Source organism: Hemiscyllium ocellatum, chromosome 27 (assembly GCF_020745735.1).
Source record: "Hemiscyllium ocellatum isolate sHemOce1 chromosome 27, sHemOce1.pat.X.cur, whole genome shotgun sequence".
NCBI classification, from domain to species: domain Eukaryota; kingdom Metazoa; phylum Chordata; class Chondrichthyes; order Orectolobiformes; family Hemiscylliidae; genus Hemiscyllium; species Hemiscyllium ocellatum.
In genome coordinates, this window is record NC_083427.1 from 2,961,050 (window position 1) to 2,981,484 (window position 20,435).

The window sequence follows — 20,435 nt, forward strand, 5'->3', positions numbered from 1 at the left end:
CACGCCCCCCTCACGCCATCTTTCTTCCTTATTGGGATGTACTTTAATTGTGAGGAATTGAGTAGCTCCTAAAAAATCTGCCACTGAGCATGCACAGTCTTACCTTTTAGCCTTCCTGCCAAATCTTTGGGCCAAATCCGTCCTCATACCTATGTAATTTCCTTTGTTTAATTCCAGAACGTTACTGAGGGACTCCATGTCCTCTCCCCCCAAACTGAATTTTGAATTCTGTCGTACTATGGTCATTAGTCCCTACAGGATCCTTAACTATGATGTCACCAATTAGATTAGATTACTTACAGTGTGGAAACAGGTCCTTTGGCCCAACAAGTCCACACCGACCCCCCGAAGCGCAACTCACCCATACTCCTACATTTACCCCTTACCTAACATTACGGGCAATTTAGCATGGCCAATTCACCTGACCGCACATCTTTGGACTGTGGGAGGAAACCAGAGCACCCGGAGGAAACCCACGCAGACACGGGGAGAACATGCAAACTCCACACAGTCTGTCGCCTGAGTCGGGAATTGAACCCGGGTCTCAGGCGCTGTGAGACAGCAGTGCTAACCACTGTGCCACCGTGCCGCCCACAATTAATCTCTCCTCCTTCCACGATACCAAATCCAGAGTAGCCTGCTCCTTGGTTGGTTCCACAACATGCTGCTCCAAGAAACAATCTCCAAAACAATCGATGAACACTGCCTCCAGGCTATTCTTGCCAAGTTGAGTCTTTTGTGCATGATTATTGCTGTACCTTTCTTGTAAGCCTCCAATATTTCCTGGTTTATAGTGTACCCCACTGTGGATCCACTATTTGGGGATCTATAGATTACGAGGAGAAAGTGAAGACTGCAGATGCTGGAGATCAGAGCTGAAAATGTGTTGCTGGAAAAGATAGATTACTCCTACCAAGTACTGCTGCCCTTTTATTATTTCTTATTTTTACCCAGACAAATTCCATATCTTGATCACCAGTGCTTATGCCATTTCCCATTCTAGCACTGAAGCCTTGCTTCACCAGCAAATCTACACCACCTCCTTTTCCTTTCAGTTTATCTTTCCGAAATGCTGAGTAAACTTGGATATTCAGTTCCCAGACCTGGTCTCCTTGTAACCATGTCTTAGTATTGCTACCAAATCATACCCTTTTGTTTCTATTGAATGCTTCGTGCGTTTGGATACAAGGTCTTTACATTTGTTTTACTGGTAAATTTCCCTAATTTTATTTAATAATACCTTGGTGCATAAAGACATTCATTTGTTCTGTTCCCCCACCTTTATTGTCTGATAACCAGCTGCCGCTTTGCTGACCTGCACTCTTACCTCCTCTTTTAATTTGGGTTTTCTAATTCTAATTTCTCCTACAACTGAACCCAACCCCCGTTTAGTTTAAAGCTCTGTGTACAGCCCTAGGTATGTGATTTGGTGGGATTGTGTTCCCAGCAAGATTCAGATGAAGACTGTCCTATTGGAACAGGTTCCTTGTTCCCCAGTATTGGTGCCAATGTCCCATGAATTCAAACCCATTTCTCCCACACCAGTCTTGAAGTCACGCATTTATCTGCTTAATCTTATTGATCCTGTACCAATTAGCTTGTGGCTCAGGTAGTAACCAGAGATTATTACCTTTTTTGGTTCTTCTTTTTAGTTTAGGTCCTAGCTGTTAATGTTCCCTGAGCAGCACCTCTGCCCTAGTTTTATCTATGTTGTTGGTACCTACATGGATCACGACCATTGAATCTTTACCCTCCCACTCTAAGTTCCTCTGCAGCCCAGATGAGATATCCTGAACCTGAGCACAGGTAGGCAACACAACCTTTGGGACTTGTGATCCTGGTCACAGAGAACAGTGTCCATACTCCGAACTGTACTATCCTGAATTACAACTACATTTCTCTCCCACCACTTGAATGGCTCCCTGATCCCTGTGGGGCCAGAGTGAGGACTGCAGATTCTGGAAACCAGAGTTTAGATCAAAGTGGTGCTGATGAAGGGCTTTTGCGTGAAAGGTCGATTTTTTTCCTGCTCCTCGGATGCTGCCTGACCTGCTATGCTTTTCCAGCACCACTCTGATCTTACCCGTGATCCCTGCAGTCAGTTGGCTCATCCTCCCTGCAGTCCCCATTCCTGTCCACTGAGGGAGCAAGACTCCTGAACCTGTTGGACAAGGACAAAGGCTGAGGCTACTGCAACTCTACCACCTGGTGCCCTCTGTCTGCCTTACTCTCAGCCACACACTCCTGTCCCTGACCACAGGCTGAATTTGAGTTAGTTAGTCTCGGGGGTGTGACTGTCTCCTGCATCACAGCATCCAGGTAACTCTTCTTCCTCCCTGATGTGTCACAATATTTGAAGCTCAGACTCTAGCTTATTTACTCTGAGGTGGAATTCGTCCAGCAGACGTGGTCACTGGGATCCAAAATGGGGTCCACCAGCTCCCACATCATGTAGGAACAGCACATCACCTGACCCTCCATTTTTATTTAATTAGTTTTGAGTTTGCTTTTTAAAAATGTTTTAGCTGTTTTTATACCTGTGCTTATTAGCTCAATCTGAATGCGTGTTGGAACCAATAATTTAACAAAGATTCAATTCAACACCGATTCAAACTTCTGTGAACTGCTTTTCCAGGGTGTTGCAAGTGGAGGATTTGCAGATAGAACCTGGAGTCCAATCATCACAACACACTCTGAAAGAAGCACTCGATTCACCAGGATCTGAAATATCATCTGTCTTTGAGTGTAAGTATTGAGTTGCAGGCCATTTCCACTCACTGTGTTTAAAAAAAAGAAAGCTCTTGCTAACATCTCAGTTGCTTTCCTTACTGCCAAAAATCTTAATCCTGAGTTCCAAATTCATTTTACAATCAATCGTTTTTCTTTAACTGCCTTATTTAAACATGTCAGAACTACTGTATTAGCAAATCGCTCCTTAATCTCCTTGGTTCCAAGGTGAACAACTCCAGTTTCTCCAACCTAACCTTGCAATTAAAATCTCATTCCTCAAATTGTTCTGGCAAATCTCCTTTGAACCTCTGTCATATCTTTAGTAATGCAATTATCATTGGTTTGTGCACATCCAAATGCTCTGGGTTAACGAGTGGGATGATATTGCACCCCAATAATTGTGTAACAACATGGCATTACTTCATGGCCATTTCCTGACTTGTGGGATTTATGGAATTAAGGAAAAAAAGATTATCATTTAAAGTGTAAATGACTGCAGAAACCGGAGGAAGAAAGTTGCCCTAGAGCATGAATCACATGAAGTAGTATATCACATGAGTACTAATGGGATGAAATCCTTTACTTTGAGTGGAATTGAATTTAAACATAAGGAATTTATACTTTGGGTAGACAGGGCATTGTTGAGACCACTGTGTGAACAGCCTGCGCTGTTTTGGTCTCCTTATTTTGGCAAAGATGTATGGAAAGAAGGTGATTCAACGGACGTTTACTAGATTGAAAGCTAAACTAAGAGACTTATGAGCATAGTTTGGACAGTTTAGGCTTGTTGCTGCACTTTAGAAGATTGAAGGGTGATTTTATTGAAGTGTAAAAAGCACTGAATGATCTTGACAAATGTGGATGCGGAAAAGATGTTTCCTCTTGCAGGTTGGTCAAGCATAAGCAGACACTGTTTAAAAATAAGGGGTCCACCTTTGTAGGACAGAGGAGAATATTTTTTCTGAGGCTTGTACAACTTTGCAAACTCTGAAAGGCAGTAGAAGCAGGGTGATTGAGTATTTTGAAGATAAAGGTGGCTAGTTTCATGCCAGGCAAGGTAATCAATGATTACCAGTGATAGATGGGAATGTACAATTTAAAACAACAGATCAAAAGTGATCTCATTGAGCAGTGGAGCAGGTTTAAGGGGGTGAATGATTTGTTTTGTAGTTCATTTGACTCTGGTCCTTCTGTTCCTTTCCAGCCTCGGCCTCCAGTTAGAAATGTTAAAGCTGAAAGCGAGAATTGTTACAGAGGTGAGTACTTTTACCCAGTTAATTTAGAACCTTTGATGCTATGCTCTGTTATCTGTGAGAAGTTTCATATCTCTGGGGATGGTGTTGCTGCTTTACTGTGGATCTGAAACCAAGCCTGTCCATTGCTCTGTTTCATCCCTGCCATCCCTGATCACCTCTCTATACTTTTGAACTTTCTCTGTCTTGAATAGTAGGCATTTTTATCTCTGTTAAGTAATTCACTGTTCTTCCAACTCTGTCTAGATGAGGTTATACATGGAGGAGGGGTGGGAATTTACAGTTTTGGGGAAATCAATCAAGGAAAGATTGTTCCATAAAAACTAGAATTGTCTGTTCTGAACTTCTATCCTGGACAGACAGTGATGGCTTTTGTAAACTGGTTTAACAGGGGGTAACAAAGAGAGGAATTATAGACAGGAAAATTAAAGCATTCGTCATTTCACAATCTGACCGATTCAATCAATTCATCAGGATCTGAATGTCATTGGCTTTTGACTTTGGAAGGAGAACATTTCCCAAGAATCGTGTCTGGAAAAACACAGAGAGACCCACCCAGGTGAGAGTGTTCCAGTGAACTAACCGTGGAAAGACCTTTAAGCAGTTACCCTGACAGGAATAAACAAAATCACAACGTTCTTATCCAGGAGAAACTCTGCACGCGTTGTCTGTGTGGATGAGGAATCCACTGATAATCCAGCCTGGAGCCAGACAAGGACACATGCGCCACGGAGAAACCGTGGAAATGTGGCGACTGTGGGAAAGGGTTCGATTACCCATCCCAGCTGGAAATTCATCGACGCACTCATACGGGGGAGAGACCGTTTATCTGTTCCAAGTGTGAGAAGGGATTCACGCATTTATCCAGCTTGCAGGCACATCAGAGAACTCACAACGGGGAGAGACCATTCACCTGCTCTGTCTGTGGGAAGAGATTCACCCAGTCTTCCAACCTGCTGAGGCATCAGCGGGTTCACACCGGAGAGAGGCCATTCGCCTGTTCTGAATGTGGGAACGCCTTTACTCAGTTGTCCAACCTGCTGCAGCACCAGCGGGTTCACACAGACGAGAGACCTTTTAAATGCCTAGACTGTGCGAAGTGCTATAAAAGCTCCAGGGAACTGTCATGCCACCAGCGTGTTCACACCAATGAGAGACCATTCAGATGCTCTTACTGCGGGTCTGGGTTCAGGCGATCGTCTCAACTCACAGAGCACCAGCGAATTCACACCGGGGAGAGACCGTTCAGATGCTCAGAGTGTGGGAAGAGATTCACTCAGTCATCCAAGCTGTGGAGACACCAGCGTGTTCACTCTGATATGAGAGCTTTTAAATGCTCCGACTGTGAGGAGAGTTTTAAAAGCAGCAATGACCTGCTGAAACACCAGCGCATTCACACTGGGGAGAAGCTGTTCACCTGCTCCGAGTGTGGGAAGAGATTCACTCGGTCATTCACCTTGCTGAGACACCAACGACTTCATGCTGGGGAGAAGCTGTTCATCTGCTCCGAGTGTGGGAAGGACTCACTTGGTCATTCACCTTGTTGCAGCAGCAGCGAGTTCATTCCGAGGAAAGGCCGTTCACCTGATCTGTGTGTGGGAAGGGATTCACTTGTTCTTCCCCCACAGCTGAGAGACTCACGAGTTCCTGTATAACTGCAGGGGTTGGATTCTATTTTTGCTGCTGTCCATCAGCTGCAGGATTGAATGTAGGACTTAACTCTGATGTGGGAAAGAAATGAGCCTGAGCTGCGCTCTCACATGGTTCAGAGCTCCTAGACATGGAGCACACAGGCTCCTTTAAAACTGGTTTTTGAGGTTGGTAAGAACAACGGGGAATGCTGGAAACATTCTTGAATCAGAAACTCGGATTGAACTTGGATTTGTTCCTGACTGAAAGTTGACCGTCCGAGAATGACTGTGGTCGCTATGGTCCGAGGATTTAAAATGTATGTGTGAATATTCCTGATTCTCCCAGTGTATGTAGGGGCTAAAGCAACAGCAACTTGTATTTATGTAGAAACTTCCAGATTGATGCCTTAGGTTGATGCCTTTTCCTCTGAAGAGCCATGTACGTCAGTTATTTTGGGAAGAAAAATGTGTTGTTAACTCATGCTTGTTATCTTGTGCCACCTCAAATAATGTGTTATCTGGGAAATCAATGCTTTCCTGATTGCATTATATTTAATGGTGGGCTGACGAATCTTGACGTTATCGCTGAAGTATTCTGCTTCTGCGTGAATCTAAGTATGGCATCTGTCGGCATGAATACAGAGGGTAATCTTAATACGTGATTGCATCACCGAATAAAGAATTAAACAGCCTGATGATATGCCTGGAATATTGTGTGCAGCTTGGTCTGCCTAATGAGGAAGGATGCGATTATCACGAAGGGAGTGTTTTGCCAGACTGATTCCTGGGATTGCGGGACTGGTAGATGAGCGGAGATTGATTCAGTTAGGGTTATGCTCACCGGACTTCAGAAGAATGATGAGGAATCTCATCGCATCTTTTAGGTTTCTAACAGGACTAGAGAGGGTAGGTACAGGAAGGATGTTCCTAATTCTGGGGGACATCCAGAACCAAGCAGTCCCGGTCTGGGGATACAGGTTCAACCATTTCGGACTGAGATGAGGAGAAGTTCACCCAGAAGGTGGGGGAGCCTGTGAAACTCGCTGTCACGGAAAGCAATCAAGGCCAAAACATTGAACAGTTTCAAGAAGGAATTAGATATAGCACTTGGGGTTAAAGGGATGAAATGATATGGGAGGGAAAGCATATTGAGATGGATTGCAGCCACGATTATCATGAATGGTACAGTAGGCTGGAAGGGCTGAAAGGCGATCTTTACCTTGTCAGGCCGACACATAACTCCAAACCCACAGCCAGTGTGGTTGATTCTTAACTGCCCTCTGGGCAATTAGGTATGGGTAATAAATGCTGGCCTGGCCAGTGATACCCACATCATGTGAATGAATTAAAGAAAACAAAATAGCACATTATTGCAGGTGAATAGTTTGCTGTTAATTGACTCTTGTTTTTCCCCCAATTTTAAAATTGGAAGTGAAACCAGTCATTGTACAACACTAGAGTGGATCACTGTTAGTTCAAAATCTCCTGATTGGTTATGGACTTATAATTTGCAGTGCCTCTTGAGAGGTTCAAGTCTTTTGGATGCTGTTACTGTCCAGAATTTGATTTGGGCCAAGTTCAAATGAACAAAGCTGGTTGCATAGCATGAATGACAAAGGTTGTGTGTAATTGACTGATAAGGCTACGTTTGGAAAGCAGAGACTGAAACCCCGGCTACCAGTGGGCTTTCTAAACAGAGGCATGGCTCAGTTGGCTGAACGGCTGGTTTGCGATGCACAGTGACATGAACAGCGTGGGTTCAATTCTTGCACCTGCTGAGGGTATCGTGAAGGATCCTCCCTCTCCACCCATCCCCTCACTTGAGGTGTGGTGACCTACAGTTTAAAATGCCACCAGTTGTGTCTCTCCAGTGAGAGAGCAGCCCTGTGGTCTTCGAAGTTGATAGCGACTTTACCTTTCAGTATCGTAGACAGGGAAAACCTAGGAGAAAGGATGCCCAGGTAGAGCATTAGAGAGCTGACTGAGGCTAAAATATTAAAAGTAGAGCCTTGAAGCTGCTTGTGTCAGTGAGTATAGGGACATCAGGGAAATGATTGAAAACAGCATGTAACGGCCTTGTGATAAGAGGAAAGCAAAGCAACGATGAACACACAGAATATCATGTGATTCGGTGAGGCGATCATTGCTCACTTGAACTGTGACTGGCCACCTGAAGACCCCCTCAAGCAAAAGCCAATGTGACAAATCAGAGTCAGAAAATAAAGATCCAATGAGAGAACAAGCATGAAGGGGAAAGATTGAGACTGTGAAAGCTCCAAGAAAAAACCCTTGTGTCTCTCCTGTCCCATTGTCGATGTGAATAATGTACTCCACATTAAATTGTAAATTGCTGCACTTGTTTGTCACTATAGATTACTCGAAAGCAGATGAATCTGTCGTGAATTTGTCTCAATAAAGTAGATTTCTAATTAACTCTGTTTCCGATTCTCCTCTTGCCTGCAAAGTTGAGACACCCCATCCCAAAGAAAGAGAATCAGAGCTGAATATCAGTCCAGACTGGGAGCTATTGGGTGGGTAAGTGGTTGAAGGAATGTTCAGTGGATAGGGAGAGTGTTGTCGTCAATTTCGGGAAGGAGTCCTACCTGAAGCAGTGACTAGCAATTTCTCATTTTCAAATGTTAATTGACCTGCAATTTATTTCCCCTTTTCCTTACTTTTAAATTGGGGCGATTACCCACTAATCAGGAAACAGCACGATGTCCTTCCATCTCATTATAGGAAATCCTGGTGACTGGACAGTGCTGGGCTGTGAGTGGAGCATGCTCAGTGTGGGACATGTTGGAGTCAGTTGAGGAATGAGAAGTGCAAGCACGAGTTCCAGATTTTCGCAGTGTTACCACGCGGATGATGACCATTCGGTCCGTTGTACCTTCATCTGCTGTCCAGGTGAGCTTTCACTTAGTGCCTTTCTCCTTCTTTCTACCTGTACCTTTTTAAGGTAATAATGCCTTGATTGAAAGTGCATTCCAGATATTAAACATGAAGAATCGATTCCTCATGTCCCATCTTCACTTCGAGGATACCCTCCAGCGTGTGGTGCGGCACAGTCGCTGTGCTAACACTTGGAGCTGATCAAGGAACAGTTGCAGGCACTGGATTCTGCACAAGCTTTAGGCCGTGAAACCATTCTGGCAATGGTGCTGAAGACTCATGCTCCAGTTCTTGTGTGTTCCTAGCCAAGCTGCTCAAGTACAGGAACACACTGGCATCTACCCTACATTGTGGAAGATTATCCAGAAATGTCCTGTGCAGAAAACACAGGACAAATCCAACTCAACCAATTGCTGTCCTATCAATCTACTTTTGATCATCAGTAAAGTGATGGGAGATATCAATGACGGTGTGGTGGAGTAGCATTAGCTTAGGAATAGCCTGTTCACCGAGTCCAGTTTGGGTTTCGCCAGGGCCACTCAGATCCTGATCTCATTACAGCCTAAATTCAAACCTGCTCAAAAGAGCTGAAAAAAAATCCTCATTACCATTCAGTCTAGAATTCTCTCTGTTACTACTTCCAAAAAAACACCATGGTATTTGCAAACCTCAACAATATGCAACACCTGATTTTAAAGTTGCAAACTTTCTTGATCCTCCAGTTATAGCAGTCTAATCTTCATTTGAGTGTCTCGTATAAAAAGTGAAAAACTAAAGTCTATTGAACCCACCCTTAAAGAGAAAGAAGCAGTTTTTGAAATGTTTCATTTCCAGAAAACATATGCAAATAACACAAAAAATTACATTTACTCGCCCTCTTTTATTCTTTATAGAGGATTGCAATAACTACTTGTTTACTTTCCAAAATCTTAAGCTATTTCAGTTCAACCCGTGTAGTGGATAATGCTTCAGCTATTGAATTATCGTCTCCAGCAATGCAAACAATTTTTACATTGAATGGTAGATTACACTCCCAACTGAATGGTCTTGCATTTCATGTTGGTGAAAGTGAGGACTGCAGATGATTGCATTTCATGTGTTGAGTTTCTCTGCAAACCATCAGCAGGTTATGATCAGTATATATGTGTTTCTTTGCAATTTAAAAATATTGGGGGGACCAGAAATGATCTGAAATTTCATCCCTACCACCAAAAAAAATTCTTCTGATATTAGTTTAATTTCTTAGAAAAGTAATCGACTGGCTTCTCTCTTCTGCTGATTCATCATCACTGCAACTATTCCCTAGTCACTAGTATGAATTGCAATTTCAAATAATTTTGTAAAGTCAGGGGCAGTTAACAGTGAGTCATTTCTTAAGATTCCTTTCAGTTTGTCAAGACCTGTTTGGCACTGTGTTCCCATACAGCCTTGACCTGTTTCCCTAACAAATATGTGAAAATATTATGTTGAAGTAAGCCATGAATTTACAATAAAACCCAACACATTTCAAAAAATGTAATAATCTCTTAGTTTTAGGAATAAAAAATTCTGAGAGCCTTCATTTTTGTTCTTGGCAATATTTGCCCTTGCCCTGCAAAATGCCCTTGGTAAAATAACATCAGTTTTGCAAATTCATTTTTAGTGAGATTTATTACAAGCCAGCTAAATGGCCTAAATAGGTCTTCTAGTTGCATTCTATGTTCATCTCAGACAAAAGAGTTTGGCACTTTATCTACAACTTGATTCATAAGTCTTTGGAACACAGCTGAAATATTTTTAAACGGAAATGGCGTCAGTCAAAATGGATGTAGTCCATTTAGTGTCATAGAGTTGCACAGCATAGAAACAGTTCAACTTGTGTACGCCGACCAGATATCCTAAATTAATCTAGTCTGATTTGCCAGCATTTGGCCCAAATCCCTCTAACCCTTTGTATTCATACACCTATCCAGATGCCTTTTTAAATGTTGTTATTGTACCAGCCTCCACCACTTCCGCTGGCAGCTCATTCCATACACATACCACCCTCTGCATGAAAAGGTTGTCCCTTTGGTTCCTTTTAAAATTCTCTCCTCTCACCTTAAACCCATGTCCTCTAATTTTGAACTCCCCTAATCTTGGGAAAAGATCTTGGCTGTTCACCCTATACATGCCCCCCACCAACCCACCCTCCATTCCCGGCACTTTCACTTGCCACTACAAGAGATGTAAAGCCTGCATCGATACCTCCCCCCTCACCTCCATCCAAAGCCACAAAGGATCCTTCCACATCCGGCAGGGATTTTCCTGTACTTCCACACACGTCATCCACTGTGTCCATTACTCCCAATGTGATCTCGGAGAACATTTCTGGGACCCATGCACTAAACAAACCCACTGCCCTATGACTGAACACTCCATTCCCCCTCCCACCCTGCTAAGGACCAGTGAGTCCTGGACCACCTCCACCGCCAGATGGTTGTAACCGATGCCTGGAGGAAGAATGCCTTATCTTCCACCTTGGGACCCTCCAACCACACAGGATCGATGTTGAGCAGTTTACTGATCTCCCTTCGCCGGCCCCCCCCCCCCCCCTTATCCAGATCCAACCCTCCAATGTGGCACTGTCCTACCTGTCCACCTTCCTTCCCACCCATCAGTTCCACCCTCCACTCTGACCTAACTCCATCACCCCCGAATTTTATCTACCTCACGCATTACAAGCTACCTTGCCCCCACCTCCCATTTATCTCTCAGCCTCCATGGGCCTCCCCCCACTTTGCTGATGAAGAGCTTATGTACAAACCGTCAATTCTCCTGCTCCTCGAATGCTGCCTGACCGGCTGTGCTTTCTCAGCACCACACTTGTTGACTCTAATCTCCAGCATCTGCAGTCCTCACTTTCTCCTTTTCACCCTATCCATGCCCTTCACGATGTTATAAACCTTTATAAGGCCACCCCTGAGCTTCTGGTGCTCCTGGGAAAATAGCCCCAGCCTATTCTGTCTGTGCCTTTCGCGCAAACTGTCCAACCCTGGCAACATCCTTGTCTGTCTTTTCTGAGTCCGTTCAAGTTTCACAACATCTTTCCTATAGCAGGGAGACAGAATTGCATGCAGTGTTCCAAAAGTGGTCTAACCAATGCCCTGCACAGCTGCAACATAACCTTACAACTCCTATACTCTCTGCACTGACCAATAAAGTCAAGCGAATCAAATGCCTTCTACCTACCTGTGACTCCACTTTCAAGGAACAATGAATTTGCACTCCAAGGTCTCTCTATTCAGCAACATTTCCCAGGACCTGACCATTCAGTGTATAAGTCCTGGCCTGACTTTCCATTCCAAAAGACAGCATGAAAGGCTGATATTATCTTAGCTTGCTGGTACCCATTTAATCGAAAAAGTTAGAAAGACATGAAGCACTGCTAAACATATCAATAAGGCCAAAGAATTTGGTGTGAATTTGCTCAGGTTAATATATTTACTTTTCTGGAATCGATGCAGAATCCAGTTTAGGAATTAACACCACCAGTGAACGTCAATTGCTTTTATTATCGTCAATCAGATGATTTTCTCGCATGCATTAAATCTCCATTTCCATCTGAGCTTTTTTCTTTGGTCTTAATGTCCAGATCTTCATGTTGTCCTTCTTTTAACTATGAAAGTGTGCGATCCAACGGTCCCATTTTTTTTCCAGCATTGCCCAGGCAAGTAGTAGATGGTTCACTTTGTGAACTTTCTATCTCTTCTTCTACTTCACTTTTACTGTCATTGTTATCCTCCACTATTATTACCATCTGAAATACTTGCCTGTCTTATCTCCATCTCGATGATGATATCGTTTTAACATGTTCAAATGCATAACCGATCCTTCTTTCTGCGATCCAGATAAGTCATGATATAAGAAGAAAACCACCCTGACCTATTCATGCCTATCGGTGACTCCAGACCACAGCAATGCAATTGATTCTGGATGGACATTAAATGCTGGCCTCACCAGATCCAATGAACAAATAAAAGAACACCTGAAAAGTTAAACTGTACACTTCAATTAAAATGTGAATTAATGTCAACTACAAACAAAAATTGATTTGTACCCACCAATTGCAAGCACTCAGTTTTTTAATGTTTTCTCCTTATTAATCTTTTAGTGATTCTGTCAATTATATCCCGCCGAGTCCTGTGATCTGACACCGATTTCTGCAATTAGTTTGCTCTGGTACTATGTTTAACCTATTTCTTAGTTAAGCACAAATGGTAGGTCATCCGTTTGTATTTTTTCATCAAAGCAATATTTCTTATGAAATATCTCCTTACATGTCTATAACTAACACCTTTATTGGTCTATTTGTTAACTTAATTTACCAGTTCATGTTAGCTAGCTGTTTTCACACCGTTCACAATTGCCTTATTTAATTTTAAAATACTAGTCTTAGACTAATCTCTCTCTCTAACTCTACGTAAAATTCAATCACATCATTTCACTGCTGTCTGGAATGCTTTCTGCAAGATCATTAATTAATCCTGTCTCATAGCAATTAAAAGATCGATGCCACCAGAATATGTTATTTTAAGCATTATTTGGAAAAAATGTACTCGTCTGCTGAGATATCATTGTCCTTCTGAAATCTCCAGCCCACATTAGGATGGTTATACCTCCTGATTATAGCCAGTCACTGGACTTGTAATGTTAACTCTGCTTTCTCTCCACAGATACTGCCAGGCCCACAGGGTTTTTCCAGAAATTTCTGCTTTTGTTTGGTTTCTAAAATCGACAGGCAGGAGGCTGGAAGACACAGCAAGCCAAGTAGCATCAGGAGGTGGAGAAGTCAGGTTCTGAAGATGGGTTACACCCGAAATGTCGACTTCTCCAACTCCAGATGCTGCCTGGCTTGCTGTGTTGTTCCAGCCTCCTGCCTGTCTATTTTGGATTCCAGCGTCTGCAGTTCTTTTTTGTCTCTAACTTTGATTTCCTGAATTCAAAGTTCTTGGTTTTATATTATCCCACTATTTCTTCATTTTCACTCAACCCTACTGTATGGTTCCTGTCAAGGGTAGAGTGCACCATTATCACGTGACATTTTGCCCATATCATTTCTATACTCTGGACTACATAGGTCATCTCTCTCAATTACCACAAAGGAAAAGGTCCAGTTCTCTGCTGGGATTTGATAAATTTGGTTTCCAAATGGTTTCAGTCCATGAGGTAAAATAGCCATGGTCCTACCAGACCAGAGGACTACTCCCTCATTAGAAAAACCACTAGTTGTGGTTTAACCTGAGGGTCAGCATGCCTCAGGAGAGGGGGCAGGTTGAGAAGGACAATCCTTGAGACGTACGGGAATTGAACATACAACCAACAGAGTTAACCTGCCACTGAGTCGATGAGAGGATCCAGGCTCAGCCTCCCCCTTCATTGACTCCCATTGGTTGGAGGTCCAGCCTTTTTCAGGCAGGAATTCTAGTCCCGCCCCGGATTGACCCCCATTAGTTGGCGGACCAATCTCGGTGGGTCGGTCTTCCAGTCCCGCCCCTCATTAGCACCCAATGGTTGGTGGGTTATCCACTTGGATCGACTTTTGCCACGCACCCTCGTTGACCGCGATTGGTTGGACACCAGCCATTTGCGGGTTGGTCCTCCATTCCTTCTCCACCCCCCCCCCCCCCCCACTCAGTGACGTTCACTGCTTGGATCCAGACCCGCTCCCCCAGGTCTGATTGGCGCGGGGCAGCCGTCAATCAGTCGGCGGTTGCGGACTGCGGAATCCGCAGTGCGGTTGTGGTCTGGGGACTGCGCAGTGCGTATTCCGCAGTGCGGTTGTAGAGCTGTGTCGGGACCGTGAGTTTGAATGCCGGAGCACTTCAGAGACGGGCTCGGTGAGTGGGGCGGGAAGGGAGCGAAGGAAGCGGCGGTGCGTGTCCGGTGAGATGACTCCAAACGGCACGACGTGGCTTCAAACCCCCGAGTAACCAGCTCCCGTGTCGCTCCGCAGCGGACGGAGGGCCCCGGTTAACCGCCGCCATTTCCGTGGTTAAACATCACACCACAACCAGGTGATAGTGCAACAGGTTTAATTGGAAGCACTAGCTTTCGGAGCGACGCTCCTTCATCGGGTGATAGTGGAGGGCTCAATCGTAACAGAATTTATAGCAAAATTTTACAATGTGATTGTGAGAAACAAAGCTCACTCACCAATAATTTCAGTCCCAGACAAGATCTGAATCAGAAGTGTCATTGATTTCACATTTGCAAGTGGGTGTGATGTCCACTGTCCACAAGGCAGGGACAAAACACACCGAAATTCAACGAATACTCGATATTTATATAATTTGATTTCTATTTTTTTAATCTCATTGCGCCTCCCCTGTTTACATCTTCTACTTCCCGAAGACCGTCACCCATTACTCCTGTTTATCTCTTGCTTATCTGGCCTTGTCTGTGACAAAATGCTTATTTCTGGCCTCACAAGGCCGTTTGACCTCATCCTGCGGTGGGTTATTGTTAGGCATATTCTTGCCTGACCATTATCTACTCCCTCCATCTGTTCCTTTCTTCACAGCATCTTATCATTAAGACCCTTTTAATTGGGGTTTGTTCCTGTGTTTCTGTAAAAGTGGGAAACAGATGTTTATACCTACTTGGTTGTAGAGGCATATCTAGCTTAACTGCCTCTCCTCACAGCATCTTATCTAGTCGTCTGTATTGCTACCATTGTTTTGCAGTCCCGTTTCTTTCTTGCATACATTTTTAGTTAATACAAAAAACAATTATGTATTTCCTCCACATAGTTTTCATTCTTGTTGACTCAGCTCTTGGCTGAAACAATTACACACTGGTGTGAGTTCATTTACTTTGTATCAGTAATTATAATTGCTGAAGTAACGTTACATCACTGTGGGATATAGGTAGAGTAACTGAAATTATACATTGAAAAATCGGTTGTCTGTTGCCTTTTGTCTTCAAATTTGTGAGAAGATTTGTAGCTCGGGTGCTCGTTGTTGTAGTTCTGTTCGCCGAGCTGGGAATTTGTGTTGCAGATGTTTCGTCCCCGTCTAGGTGACATCCTCAGTGCTTGGGAGCTGCCTGTGAAGCACTTCTGTGATCTTTCCCCCTGCATTTGTAGTGATTTGAAACTGCTGCTTCCGGTTGTCAGTTCCAGCTGTCTGCTTCAGTGGTCGGTATATTGGGTCCAGGTCGATGTGCTTATTGATTGAATCTGTGGATGAGTGTCATGCCTCTAGGAATTCCCTGGTTGTTCTCGGTTTGGCTTGTCTTATAATAGTAGTGTTGCCCCAGTCGAATTCATGTCGCTTGTCATCTGCGTGTGTGGCTACTAAGGATAGCTGGTCGTGTCGTTTCGTGGCTAGTTGGTGCTCATGGATGCGGACCGTTAGCTGTCAATCTGTTTGCCCTATGTAGTGTTTTGTGCAGTCCTTGCATGGGATTTTGACGTTACATTGGTTTTTCTCATGCTGGGTATCAGGTCCTTTGCTCTGGTGAGTTGTTGTCTGAGGGTGGCTGTTGGTTTGTGTGCTGTTATGAGTCCTAGTGGTCGCAGCAGTCTGGCTGTCAGTTCGGAAATGCTCTTGATGTATGGTAGTGTTGCTAGTCCTTTGGGTTGCGGCATGTCCTCGTTCTGTTGTCTTTCCCTTAGGCGTCTGCTGATGAAATTGCGGGGGTATCCGTTTTTGGCGAATACATTGTATAGGTGTTCTTCTTCCTCTTTTTGTAGTTCTGGTGTTCTGCAGTGTGTTGTGGGCTTTTTGAACAGTGTCTTGATGCAACTTCTTTTGTTTCATAGAACAGGCGATCACCATAGGACAGAAGAGGAATGGGTCTGGGTGGGTTGCGCTTTGGCTGATCAGTATGGACTTGTTGGGCTGAACGGCCTGTTCCCACACTGTAATTAAGTAAGTAATCTAATCAAAAATGCCTTCCAGGAATTCAGATGTATTATTTCCACTTTGCTTGTTACATCTTTGAAGAAATCTAGCAAATTAATCAAACATAATTTGCCCTTCATAAACCGTGCTGATTCTAATGGAAAGTATTTTGACTTTCCAAATGTCCTGATATTACTTCCTTGATAACTGATTCTAACACTTTCCCAACAACAGATGTTAAATTAACTGGTCCGCAACTTCCCACATGTTGTCTGCTTCCCTTTTTGAATAAGAGTGTTATATTAGCGTTTTTCCTATCCACTGGAACCTTTCCCGTGTCCAGGAAATTTCGGAATACTGTAACCAATGGATCCACGATCTCCACCGTGTCTTCCTTTAATCCCTTGGGATATAGTCCATCAGACCCGGGGGATTTGTCTGCCCTCAATCCTAACAGTTTGCTGAGTATCTTTTCCCTATCGGCGTTGATTGTTCCCTTTCTGTTGTTTTTGATTTGCCCATTCCAACAGAAATGGCACTATTGTCCTCCTCCATAAAAACTGAAGCAAGGTATTGATTTAACATCTCTGCCATTGCAGTATTCGCCATGATTAATTCTCTGGTTTCATCTTCCAAGGGACCAACATTCACCTTGGGGACTCTCTTGCCTTTTTTATACCTATAGAAGCTTTTGCTATCCTTTTTTGGTGTTTTGTGCTAGTTTTCTTTTGTAATTTACGTAAACATATTTTTATTAATTTTTTACTATCCCTTTGTTTATGTTTGAACTTTTCCCAATCTTCCAGCCTATTACTGGCCTTTGCAATGTGGTATTCCCTAGTTTTTGACTTTATATTGTTCTTGATCACCTTGTTTGGCCTTGAATTCTTTTATCACCTTGCCATCTTTCTTCCTTATTGGGATGTAATTTAAATGTGAGGAATTGAGTAGCTCCTTAAAAAATCTGCCACTGAGCATGCACAGTCTTACCTTTTAGCCTTCCTGCCAAATCTTTGGGCCAATCTGTCCTCATACCTATGTAATTTCCTTTGTTTATTTCCAGAACGTTACTGAGGGACTCCACGTCCTCACCCCCCAAACTGAATTTTGAATTCTGTCGTACTATGGTCACTAGTCCCTAGAGGATCCTTAACTATAATGTCACCAATTAATCTCTCCTCCTTCCACGATACCAAATCCAGAGTAGCCTGCTCCTTGGTTGGTTCCACAACATGCTGCTCCTAGAAACAATCTCCAAAGCAATCAGGGAACTCTGCCTCCAGTCTTTGTGCATAATTATTGCTGTACCTTTCTTGTAAGCCTCTAATATTTCCTGGTTTATACTGTGCCCCACTGTGGAACCAGTATTTGGGGATCTATAGATTACTCATACCAAATTTGTTGGTTTGTGCACATCCAAATGCTCTGGGTTAGCGAGTGGGATGATATTGCACCCCAATAATTGTGTCACAACATGGCATTACTTCATGGCCATTTCCTGACTTGTGGGATTTATGGAATTAAGGAAAAAAAAGATTACTACTTAAAGTGTAAATGACTGCAGAAACCTGAGGAAGAAAGATGCTCTACTGCATGAATCACATGAAGTAGTATATCACATGAGTACTAATGGGATGAAATCCTTTACTTTGAGTGGAATTGAATTTAAACGTAAGGAACTTATACTTTGGGTATACAGGGCATTGTTGAGACCACTGTGTGAATAGCCTGCGCTGTTTTGGTCTCCTTATTTTGGCAAAGATGTAAATTTGAAGAACGTGATTCAATGGACGTTTACTAGATTGAAAGCTAAACTAAGAGACTTATGAGCATAGTTTGGACAGTTTAGGCTTGTTGTTGCTGCACTTTAGAAGATTGAAGGGTGATTTTATTGAAGTGTAAAAAGCACTGAATGATCTTGACAAATGTGGATGCGGAAAAGATGTTTCCTCTTGCAGGTTGGTCAAGCATAAGCAGACACTGTTTAAAAATAAGGGGTCCACCTTTGTAGGACAGAGGAGAATACTTTTTCTGAGGCTTGTACAACTTTGCAAACTCTGAAAGGCAGTGGAAGCAGGGTGATTGAGTATTTTGAAGATAAAGGTGGCTAGTTTCATGCCAGGCAAGGTAATCAATGATTACCAGTGATAGATGGGAATGTACAATTTAAAACAACAGATCAAAAGTGATCTCATTGAGCAGTGGAGCAGGTTTAAGGGGGTGAATGGTTTGTTTTGTAGTTCATTTGACTCTGGTCCTTACGTTCCTTTCCAGCCTCGGCCTCCAGTTAGAAATGTTAAAGCTGAAAGCGAGAATTGTTACAGAGGTGAGTACTTTTACCCAGTCAATTTAGAACCTTTGATGCTATGCTCTGTTATCTGTGAGAAGTTTCATATCTCTGGGGATGGTGTTGCTGCTTTTACTGTGGATCCGAAACCAAGCCTGTCCATTGCTCTGTTTCATCCCTGCCCTCCCTGATCACCTCTCTATACATTTGAACTTTCTCTGTCTTGAATAGTAGGCATTTTTATCTCTGTTTAGTAATTCACTGTTCTTCCAACTCTATCTAGATGAGGTTATACATGGAGGAGGGGTGGGAATTTACAGTTTTGGGGAAATCAATCAAGGAAAGATTGTTCCATAAAAACTAGAATTGTCTGTTCTGAATTTCTATCCTGGACAGACAGTGATGGCTTTTGTAAACTGGTTTAACAGGGGGTAACAAAGAGAGGAGTTATAGACAGGAAAATCAAAGCATTCGTCATTTCACAATCTGACCGATTCAATCAATTCATCAGGATCTGAATGTCATTGGCTTTTGAATTTGGAAGGAGAACATTTTCCAAGAATCGTGTCCGAGAAAGCACTGAGAGAAACCCACCCAGGTGAGAGTGTTCCAGTGGACTAACTGTGGCAAGAGCTTTAACCCTGACAAATAAACAAAATCACAACGTTCTTATCCAGGAGAAACTCTGCACGTGTTGTCTGTGTGGGTGAGGAATCCACTGATAATCCAGCCTGGAGCCAGACAAGGACACATGCGCCACGGAGAAACCGTGGAAATGTGGCGACTGTGGGGAAGGGTTCGCTTACCCATCCCGGCTGGAAATTCATCGACGCACTCATACGGGGGAGAGACCGTTTATCTGTTCCAAGTGTGAGAAGGGATTCACGCGTTTATCCAGCTTGCAGGCACATCAGAGAATTCACAACGGGGAGAGACCATTCACCTGCTCTGTCTGTGGGAAGAGATTCACCCAGTCTTCCAACCTGCTGCAGCACCAGCGGGTTCACACAGACGAGAGACCTTTTAAGTGCCTAGACTGTGCGAAGTGCTATAAAAGCTCCAGGGAACTGTCATGCCACCAACGTGTTCACACCAATGAGAGACCATTCAGATGCTCTCACTGCGGGTCTGGGTTCAGGCGATCGTCTCAACTCACTGAGCACCAGCGAATTCACACCGGGGAGAGACCGTTCAGATGCTCAGAGTGTGGGAAGAGATTCACTCAGTCATCCAAGCTGTGGAGACACCAGCGTGTTCACTCTGATATGAGAGCTTTTAAATGCTCTGACTGTGAGGAGAGTTTTAAAAGCAGCAATGACCTGCTGAAACACCAGCGCATTCACACTGGGGAGAAGCTGTTCACCTGCTCCGAGTGTGGGAAGAGATTCACTCAGTCGTTCTCCTTGCTGAGACACCAGCGACTTCATGCTGGGGAGTAGCTGTTCATCTGCTCCGAGTGTGGGAAGGACTCACTTGGTCATTCACCTTGTTGCAGCAGCAGCGAGTTCATTCCGAGGAAAGGCCGTTCACCTGATCTGTGTGTGGGAAGGGATTCACTTGTTCTTCCCCCACAGCTGAGAGACTCGCGAGTTCCTGTGTGACTGCAGGGGTTGGATTCTATTTTTGCTGCTGTCCATCAGCTGCAGGATTGAACGTAGGGCTTAACTCTGATGTGGGAAAGAAATGAGCCTGAGCTGCTCTCTCACATGGTTCAGAGCTCCTAGACACGGAGCACACAGGCTCCTTTACAACTGGTTTTTGAGGTTGGCAAGAACAA

At 43.7% G+C, this 20,435-nt stretch overlaps 2 protein-coding genes and 1 pseudogene across 2 annotated transcripts in view; all 3 read left to right on the plus strand.

Moving 5' to 3' along the window:
• The window catches only part of LOC132828624 (zinc finger protein 721-like), a 47,826-nt gene extending 39,783 nt beyond the window's left edge, over positions 1–8,043 (plus strand). Inside the window, exon 4 of the mRNA XM_060845674.1 lies at positions 4,684–8,043. Within this exon, the coding sequence (XP_060701657.1) occupies positions 4,684–5,638 (955 nt within the window). The 3' untranslated portion in view covers positions 5,639–8,043. The remainder of the gene's footprint in view (positions 1–4,683) is intronic.
• LOC132828625 (Ig heavy chain C region, membrane-bound form-like) overlaps positions 1–20,435 on the plus strand; it is a 136,250-nt pseudogene that overhangs the window by 4,033 nt on the left and 111,782 nt on the right.
• Positions 14,255–20,435, plus strand: part of LOC132828679 (zinc finger protein 850-like) — a 30,324-nt gene continuing 24,143 nt past the window's right edge. Inside the window, exon 1 of the mRNA XM_060845743.1 lies at positions 14,255–14,364. The gene's annotated coding sequence lies outside the window, so the exon portion shown is untranslated. The remainder of the gene's footprint in view (positions 14,365–20,435) is intronic.